Consider the following 10,041-nt stretch of genomic DNA (forward strand, 5'->3'; position numbering starts at 1 on the left):
GCTAGTATTACTGATCCCAAACACAACAAGAGACGGAGCTGCCAAAGGCAATCGTGGCCTTGCATGATGTGGTGCAATTCTTAGAGATGAAAATGGTAGTTGCAAGGAAATGATTGTTGTTCCTAAAGGTTTCCAAACTAGCCACATGGCGAAAGCTATGGCTTCTCTCCAAGGTATTCTCCTGGCTAAAAGATGGAACTGTCCCTATCTATGGATAGAAGGGGATTCTAATAACATCATCAAGTGCCTAAAGGGAAACTCTAAGATTTCATGGACTATCAACAACATAATAAAGGCTGCTAGAGATCTCATCAATACTTTTGAGAAATGCTTCATTTCCCACATTTATCATGAAGTCAATGGTCCAGCTAACTGGGCAGCCAACGTGATGGTCAATCACAACAATATGGTTACGTGGAAGGGTGAAGAGGGTCTCCTCGATGATGTCAGATCGATGATATTTATGGATCGATACAATAGTACCCCAAATATCATAAATGGACAAAATAATGATTAAACGGATTAATAGGAGGGCTATGAGTAATTATAATAATGCCAGTGCCATTTATTACAAGACACAAGCCACCTTTTCCCACGCTTTCTGGGTATATGTGGTAGTTTTGAGAAATTTCTTGCCTATAGTTCTCTGCAACTCTCAGCCTTTTGTTCTGAAAAACAAAAAAAAGAGAGGAAATGGATGCCTCTATGAAACTAGCAACTGTAAGGAGTGGAAACAAAAGGAGGTTATTTGGAAAATTTTGTAGAAGGGTAGGTTTCAAAGTTTATGGAGAGGCTCCATGGGAGGGACACCACAATCACTATTTTTTTCTACAAAAACTAGAGAAAGGACACCCTGAAGATGGGAGATCAAACAATCTCCATTGATGAAGACCTCATCGCTTAAGTCATGGGTCTTCGTAGGGAAGGAAGCAATTATTACAAAGATAGAAAATTGAGCAAGGAGGCTATAGAGCGATACCCTAAAATGACAAAGGAGAAAACACGCCTGGAAAATCTAAGTAAAACTTACTACCTGCCTAGGGCACTTGTTAAGCCATGGAAGGATGTCTTGTTTTCTATTATGCGTTATGTTACCTTGGATGGCAGATTCACAAAAGTGTATGGCTATCATTTTGTTTTGCTTAACCATTTCAGGTATGATGAAAAAGTTAATATTCCATACTTCCTGTTGTGTTCTATGAATACTCCCATTAAGGCCCATAAAGAGAACCCTAAGAGTGATACAGCCATGCATCAAGGTCTTATGGTGTTAATTTATGACCACCTAAAAGCCAACCAAATTGCTCGCCCTCAGCCTTCTATCTCTGAGTCTGAGGAGGAAGGGTTGGATTCTATTTTTTCAATGGGTGAGGAGTCAAAAAGTGATTCGATGAGTGAGTCTGAGGAAAGTCTAGATGACTCTAAAGCTGAAACTGGCAAGAAAAGAAAACAAGTGAGTACCAGGCCCTCCTCCTTGAAGGGTAAGAAAAAATCTAAATAAAAGGTTTTCCAGATTCGTTCCTCCTCAGAGGAGGAGGTCTCTGAGGATTCTGAGAAGGATGAACCCCAGTCTCCTTGGAAAAAGAAAACCAAAATTTCTATTCAGAAAAGGAAAAAATAGAAGAGGTAGGAAGATGATGTTATGGAGCTGGAGGAACAAGTGCAGAGAAAGGATCCTGAAGTTGACCAGAAATTGGAGGAGGAGACCACAAGGGAAGGTTTTGATTAGAGGATTGATGAAAAATTTGATAAGATTACTAGTGGCGATGGCCCCAAAAATGAATAGGACAATCCTGGTGAGATTACTCCCCCTTCAAACCCTCCCTCTGAGGGTTTAAAAGGATTTGTGGACACCATCGATTGATTAATCAACAACTACAAGAAAGTTGTGGAGGATAATAAGAAGCTGAGCCATAGGGTCCAAATTCTGGAGACAATCAGTATTGGTGGAGGCAAATCTATGTTGGAGTATGTTGAGGATTTGACTAAAACTGTTGCCAGAGCCGAAGGGATCAGAGATTTCTTCAACCCTAGGTTTGAGCAAATTGAGAATGACCTGATAGAGATAAAAACTAATGATAATGTTATGGACCAAAGAATGGCGGATACTGATAACAAATTCAACAAAATTGAAAAATGCCTCAAAAGTATTGCTAAACAAAGCTTTAGCATTTTGAAGGCCTTGGCCGACCATACCAAAATCCTCATCAGCGAACTAGAGGACGAGAAGGATTCCCTAGAGGTGGAACCAAACATTGAAGGTATGGAAGAAATGCAAGGACCTAGAACAAGAAACAGAGGCAAAAAGGAGGAGAAGAAGCCAAACAAGGATATGGAAGAACTCAAAGTTGTTGTGGCAAACTATGACCAACTAGTCAATAAGGCGGTGGATCTTCTTAAGTCTCTATAGTTGTTATTATTATTTTTGTCTTTTCTTTGAATCTTCTATTTTGCTATTCCTTTCTTTTGTTGTCCGTTTAGTTTACTAGCCTTTTTGCTAGTCATTTTGTTAGCAGGTCTGGATGCTTTTTGATGAACTATTTTATGCTCCTATTTTAAAGGTTTCAGGTCCTTAAAACTTGTTTTTCATATTAATCAGAACCATGACATTACATAATATATATTACCAAATCTTTATTTTCATATAACCAAACAAATTTTTTTTAATAAATATTATGCACTTTGAATTTCTTTGTGTCTAAAAAAAGTTAAGCTGAATAGAAAGTCAACAATGCATAACATGAACACATTTTATAAACATTAGGAGCAATTGAGACAGTAATTAACTAGATTAGGTTTATTATTTGTTTTTTTTGAAATATGATTATTTAAAAGTTGTTTATAATTGTTTAACTTATTCATATTTGATGGACTTCTTATGGCTATGAAATGAAGTTACTTTGAATTATAGATTTTAATTCTTTGAGATAAATATAAATCATCTATTGTATCAAATAAATTGGAACAAAGGTTTAATTTTTTTTCTATATTTAATAGTTTCAACATCTTTAATTAATTTATGAATTCATAAAGATTTTAGACATTGAATCACCATATTAATATACTAATTTAAAAAATATTCTCTAAAAAATGATACATGCAAAAAGAAAATTACTATATATTCTTTAATTTTTTCCTTTTTTACATATATTTTTACAATTATTCTACTATTATTATTTTTATATATTTTATTATATTAAATAAAAATATATAATTAATTCATAGTGCAAATAGAAAAGTAAGAACAATAATATTTTTAATTAACACTAAAAATAATATTTCAAAATAAGTAAATATAATTGAAAATTGTATAACCAAACAAAAATTCTATGGTCAATTAAAACTTGTTTAATGAAGGATGTACTAGTTCATTGATAAAGTAATTAAAATGTCCATTTTATAAGAAGAGCTAAATATAAATAATATTTAATGATATTTAATAGTTGTGTGGTTGTTTATGGATTTTTTTTATAGGAATTTTTTCTCTAAATTTAAGATTTTTTTTGGACAAATAAGGTTGTTTATTGAGTAAAATTTGAGGTAATTTCAATTTTCAATTATCAATTAGATTTTATTGTATTTTTACATTAAATTTAAGTCTTATTATAATTGAATTAGTTTTATATACATTATCTAATAGTAAAAATTAAAATAAGGTTGTTTATTAAGTAAAATTTTAAGTAATTTCAATTTTCAATTATCAATTAGATTTTACTGTAGTTTTACATTAAATTTAAGTCTTATTATAATTGCCTTAGTTTTATATACTTTATCTAATAGTAAAAATTAAAATAAGGTTGTTTATCAAGTAAAATTAGTTTTATATTTTAGGTAATTTCAATTTTCAATTATCAATTAGATTTTACTGTAGTTTTACATTAAATTTAAGTCTTAATATAATTGACTTAGTTTTATATACTTTATCTAATAGTAAAAATTATTGAAAGAAATATGTTAATGAGAAGTTACATATGGGAAGGGTGTTAGTTTCTTTTTAACTTTTAAATTTTACATTATATGCAAAATTTGACTTAGTATTTATATTGAGAAAGAATTTTTTTGAAAGAGATTATAGTTTTGGTCACCACTTAAATATCACTCTTTTCACCCTCTTCAATAGTCAAATAGTCAATAATAATTTAACATCTATTGTTTAGCAAAAGTGACAAATAGTTGTCATATTCTTATTAACCAAAATTTAATTTTGATGTTTCTAAAAAAATTCACTTTATTTTTCAAACCATCTTTATTATTAAATACATATTCATAAAAACAAAAAAAAATGATATACTGTAAATGTAAATGAATGTGTAAAAACAAAAACTAAACAGTAAATAAATTACCTAGAAATACAAATACTTAATTAAGAAAAATTACTATTAATTCACTTGTTATAAAGTAATTAAGCTGATAGGCTTTCCCATGGGGGCATTTATGCCCGGAAAATTGTCAGTACGCCAGATTTCCTATTTCTAGTCGATGTGTTTTGCCATGTTTTTTTAGAGTCATCGGAAATATTTGGCATTACTTGTTATCGGCAAGTGGAATTAATTTTCGCTAACAACGAAATTAAATCGTTTGGCTTGGGCATTAATGGTTTTGGACGCCACAATTAATTCGCTTCGCCTCGGCAGTTTAATCCATTTGCAATGAAAAATATCTTCACAATGCTTTTCGATGCTTTTGTTGGTTTCCACTAAAGAGCATTTGTGTATTTCTTCGTTCACTTGTAGCCAACAATATCTTCATTTGGCCTGCAAAGTGGAGGGTATTTGTTTCATCGATTGCGCTGTTATGTCGAGTTTGGTTTGGCATTGTTGGGTATATTAGTATTGTGTTTGGTTTTCGGTGACTTTGCTATGTGTTTTTTTGTTTTGGAGAAGAAAAGGGCATCCTAAGGTTTCTTGTGAGCTGCAGTTGGCGTTTAAGCTTTCTCGACTTAAGGTAACTTTTAATCTTTTTTTGGTGCACCATTTATTTCTTTCTGGTTATTGTCTAATGCTCGTTTTGGTGTTTGCATAGGTTTTATGTTTGCAATCTCTGCGGAAAAGAAGAACTGGTTTTGGTGTTTGCATAGGTTTTATGTTTGCAATCTCTGTGGAAAACAAGAAAGTGTTTAAAAGGGTCTACCTGGAACCATTTTTTCCATGTATGTAGCGCACAGCCATCTAAAATCCCTAGGATTGTGGTTTTAAATTTCCAGCATTGGCAAAGAAAGGGTTTTAAGGGAGGGTGCCCAAGAAGAGATCGCTACTTTCATTTTGTTTATTCTCTGTTTAACAGATATTTGGCGAGTATTCTTTGCTCTTTTTTGAAATGTGATTCTGAAATTTTCGTAACAATTGCAGCCATTTCAAGGGTTTTCCCTTCTGTTTTGGTGGATTAAAAAAAAAATTTGGTATTTGGGAGGATATTCATTTTCCTGGCCTTCAAATTATTTGGGTTTTAGTTCTGTTGATTTGTGGCTAATACTATTTTTATCACCTACCTAGAAAGCTAAAAAACCAAGCACATAAGGAAAAACAAAGAAGAACCCACTACATTGGTATCTTTGTTTTCTTTTTATGGCACCTCAACCTAAAATAAAAGTTTAACCAATCAAAGAAAAACTAATTATTAAGGAAAGATTCATCGATTTATTAGGCACAAATCAACAGAACTATTATTTGCCTTTAGTTCTTTAGATTTCTATACTGTGACGATATTATTTGCCTTTGGTTCTGATTGCGAGCCTGTGCTAACCATTTCGATTTCCTGGCCAGTGGCATAGTTAACGCAAAGGCATGTTTTACTGTTTGGTTTTTATTATGGTTGTGACCATACAGCTGGATATAGAAATTATAAATAAACATACGTACCCATATCTGGCATTTTTACTATTTGGTTTTTATTATGCTTGTGACCATACAAGTGGATATAGAAATTATAAAAAAAACCCCTAATGGATACGCATATCTAAGCAAAGAAGGTAAAGTATGTGTTACTAAAATATTAAATAATACCAATATTGGATATAGAACAACTTCTTGAAATCTATATTGTAAAAGACGAAACTTTTTGGGGTCCTCAACAGAATACCAATATATATAATCCTAATTATTTTAGTTTACTTTAAAACAATTCAAAAAAAATTTAATTTATTTATATAATCTATTCAATAACTCTTCTTATTTATTTAAAATTTATAAAAAATAAATTATAGTAAAAATAAAATTTAAATTTAAATTGGTTCAAGCCTTCTACATAAACCTAAAATAAAAAGACAATGAAACAAACAACTGTGAATTAACAATGATATATAAAAAATTAAAAATTCCATTGTCATTCATTGTAAGCCTAAAAACCAATGTATTTTTCTAATTTTTGTATCCAGCTATATGGTCATAAGCATAATAAAAACCAAATAGTAAAATCTATTAATACAAGAACTCCAATTAGGATCTCAATCCACGCAAAAAACATATACTCGAATCTTTTTGGAATTGTGCATTTGCAGCCCAAATCAAGAAGCTCAGTCAAATTAGAATTTCTCTAGGCCCGCATCACCATTTCGAATTGTACCTTTGTTGACAATTTTCTATTTATAGCATGTTTTTTTGCCAAGCTATGCCCGTTTAAAATCTAATTGACCTTCTTGCTTGATACTTTTACCAAACTTGTGGAATGACTTTGTAGACAGTTATATATATATATATATATATCTGTGCGTGTGTGTGCATGTATTTATGCATACGTATATATAAATATATCTGTTTATGTTTATATATACTTATATATATATCCATACATACATACATGCTTGTGCATCTATATATCCATTTGCATACATACATATCTATCTATGTGTATATGTGTATGTATATATATACATTCATATTTATGTTTTTACATACACATGCATATGGATTTCTATGCCTGTGTATGCAGAATATATAGCTTTATATATATATCAAAAAATGTCTATCTATCAGCTTTCTGTTCAGGTATTTATACCTAGATAATTGTCTAATTTCTGGGTTCTTTTAAAAAATGGGCATGCCAAAAAATGGTTCTAGTAACCTTGTGGAAACAAGGCTTCCAAAGTTCATGCATAATAAATCAATTGTGGTGCAAGCACTGGATAGATAGATAAATGTGCTGCCAAAAAATATCTAATTTGAGCACTTTATAATTTTGTATTTTTGCCACCTTGGAAAAATAGCAAACAAAACTTTCAATTTGTTGGTCACTCAAAATTTGCATCTATAGTTTGCATGTGTATTAATATCAATATTTATGAATGTTTATTTTAAATGTTGCACTTTCCTTTCGAGGATTTATTTGAATATGCTATTCAACCTTCCTTTATGCTGCTGCTTGTTCTCTAGATGTTGTGTCCTCTCACAAAAGACCTATTTCCTGGAATTGTGAAGAATATTACGCACTATGTCATCTTCTACCAGCTCTCCTGCTCCATTGCAGCAGCCTCCCCCAGATACTTTGGTAAGCTAATCCATTCTATGTTGTTGCAAATTTCAAGATAAAAGCATTGTTTTTGGTGTTCCAACAGCACACATAAAAACATCGCCTGTATACATGTTTTGCTGCATATACATAGTTGTCATTATTCCCGTGTTCCACAGCATGGACATATATTCTATCCATCCACTAGCAAAGAAAAAAAAAACCATTCAACCAATCACTTGTTCAAACATACAGGGAGCCATTGTTTTATTCAAAACTACTCCACCATCTTTAAATATGGTTGCCATTCTATTATCTTGTTTCATACATACATATATAGAATCCCACCATTTTATATATATATATATATATCGCCAAACATAGTTTTCTTTTACCACATCTACATTGCTGCTATTAAACTTGCCTCGGATATACATTCAGTCTTCTTGTTCTCTCCTTGTAGGAACTTAACGACCACATTGAGCTTACCCTGTATGCAATCCGATCTATAAATGTTGGAGATGATATCCCTTCCCCATTGCTGTACCTCTTGTCATTTGAAAAAATGGCTGGTGATCTAGACGACAATGACAGATACAAAATAGTCTTGTCTGATGGCATGTATATGCAGTTAGCCATTTTGCCACCTAAGTATGCTGACTTATTGCATGCGGAGACATTGAAGATAGGTTCTCTCCTTCTGTTGACAAACTATGCTTGTCGATATGTTTGGAGCACAAGGTAGCTTCTATTGTTTATTTTCCTCATTTGTGTGAACCTATTTCTATGCTATTTACAAACATATTTCTTGCAATTGAGCAAACCTCCTTCTTCCTTTTACAGGACCATCATTATATTCACTTTGGATGTCAAAAAAATGAATTGTCATTTGGTTGGAAAACCCAGATACCTCTTTAAAAAATAGGAAGAACAAATGCTGGGTCGAGAAACCCTGCCATCCACTAAACACTCTCTTAAATTCGGTGCAGATCTGCCTTCTCCACAAAAGGCTCCCTCTAAAAATATCAGCCCTATAAAAATCTTGAACCCTTTCCAAAAAAATTGGACAATAAAAGGCCAAGTCACAAATAAGAGGAAAATGCATCAATATAATACGACAAAACGCAATGGCCAAGTTTTTAGTTTTGATATTATAGATGAAGAGGGCTGTGAAATTAGAATTACTTCCTTTGATGAAATAGCAGAATTGCACTATCACTGAGTTGAACAAGGAGCTTCATATATTGTTTCCAAAGGTTCTATAAAAGATGCAAACACAGTATACAAAAAGATTAACAGCCACCTTGAGATTGTCTTGACTGCAACTTCAGTTTTGAAGAGATGTGCCCCTGATTCTGCTGAGCCAAGTAAAAAAACCCACTTCACCCCTATTAATGAAGTTCTCACCACCAACAACAATACTTTGGTTGATGTTATTGGTGTTGTTGTCAATGTCAGAGAAATTTTTGTAATTCGTAGAAAGGATGGATCTACTGTAAACAAGAGAATAGTAAAATTAAATGATATGTCAGCTTTGGCAATTGATGTTAACCTTTGGCGGCCGCCATCAGAACAACTAGGCAATGACTTGAAGAATATGCATGCATCTGGAACATTTGTCATCCTTGTTGTTCAAAATGCAAGGGTTGGGTATCTCAATGGGAAAGTTATTAATGTTTCAGCGTCAACAACTTTCAAAATTAACCCTTCCATTCCTGAAGCAGACCCCCTCCATTTAAGAGGTTGTCTACAACTATGCCTTGATTCACACTCTTTGGATGTGCATGCCAAAAATAACCAGTACAAGAGAATGTCCATTGCATCCATCCTTGAATGCCTTAGCATTGTGCCTGAAACCATTGAGACTACTATTACAGCTGTCTTGCAATTCATAAAGCGTGAACAGTTTTATTATACAACTTGCCCATTACAATTCAATGGTAAAGAATGTAAAAAGAAATGTACTAAGCTAGCTGAGAATTTGTGGCTCTGCCCTAGGTGCCAAACACAATTCCCTGAATGTAATTACAAATACCTCCTACAGATGAAGCTACAAGATCAAATAGGCACTATTTAGGCTAGTGCATTTGATGAGGTTGGTACAGAACTCTTGGGTCTACCTGCCAAGGAATTATACATGCTGCAGTATGACTTAACAACAAAAAAAACACCTCGCAGCATACTTAATGAAGCTATGTTCAACCACTATTGTTTTACAGTTTTGGTCTCTACTGACACATACAACTCTGAAAGTAGAATAAAAGTAACAATCAAAAAAGCGCAGAGGCTTGATTTTGAAGCTGAGTGCAGCTACTTACTTGCAGAGATTGCCAGAATGGGAGCAACTACATGACTCTATACTGCAGGAAATAAAAAAAAGGATTTCCCTTTGACTGTGTTCAATATATAAAGATCAGTTTTACCCATGTGCAAACAATTTCTCAATATTTTGGTCCCCCAAACTTGGTTGTACTTATTTCAAACGTTGAACTGCTGCATATAAGCACATATTACTATTTTGTTATTTTGCATTTTGAGATGGCTAGCTCGAACCTTTAACTGATATTTGTCTCTACCAATGAAGGTTGGCACTTGCTG

General features: G+C 32.7%; 1 protein-coding gene across 1 annotated transcript; it reads left to right on the top strand.

The window, feature by feature from the left end:
- Positions 1 to 7,425: 7,425 nt before the first annotated feature.
- LOC131859983 (replication protein A 70 kDa DNA-binding subunit A-like) lies at positions 7,426 to 9,796 on the top strand. The gene is made up of 4 exons (XM_059214303.1): positions 7,426 to 7,482; positions 7,907 to 8,132; positions 8,700 to 9,464; positions 9,663 to 9,796. Exons 1-4 carry the CDS (start codon positions 7,426 to 7,428, stop codon positions 9,794 to 9,796), a joined length of 1,182 nt encoding a protein of 393 aa, XP_059070286.1.
- The last annotated feature ends 245 nt before the right edge of the window (positions 9,797 to 10,041 follow it).

Source organism: Cryptomeria japonica, chromosome 2 (genome assembly GCF_030272615.1).
Source record: "Cryptomeria japonica chromosome 2, Sugi_1.0, whole genome shotgun sequence".
NCBI classification, from domain to species: Eukaryota; Viridiplantae; Streptophyta; class Pinopsida; order Cupressales; family Cupressaceae; genus Cryptomeria; species Cryptomeria japonica.

Bases quoted from the DNA above. Each gene is read 5' to 3' on its own strand.
- LOC131859983 (XM_059214303.1), top strand. From the start codon at position 7,426: ATGTCATCTTCTACCAGCTCTCCTGCTCCATTGCAGCAGCCTCCCCCA. The intron at 8,133-8,699 runs GTTCTCTCCTTC...TTGTTTCCAAAG, and splicing joins TGCGGAGACATTGAAGATAG to GTTCTATAAAAGATGCAAAC. The intron at 9,465-9,662 runs GTAATTACAAAT...ATTGTTTTACAG, and splicing joins CCAAACACAATTCCCTGAAT to TTTTGGTCTCTACTGACACA.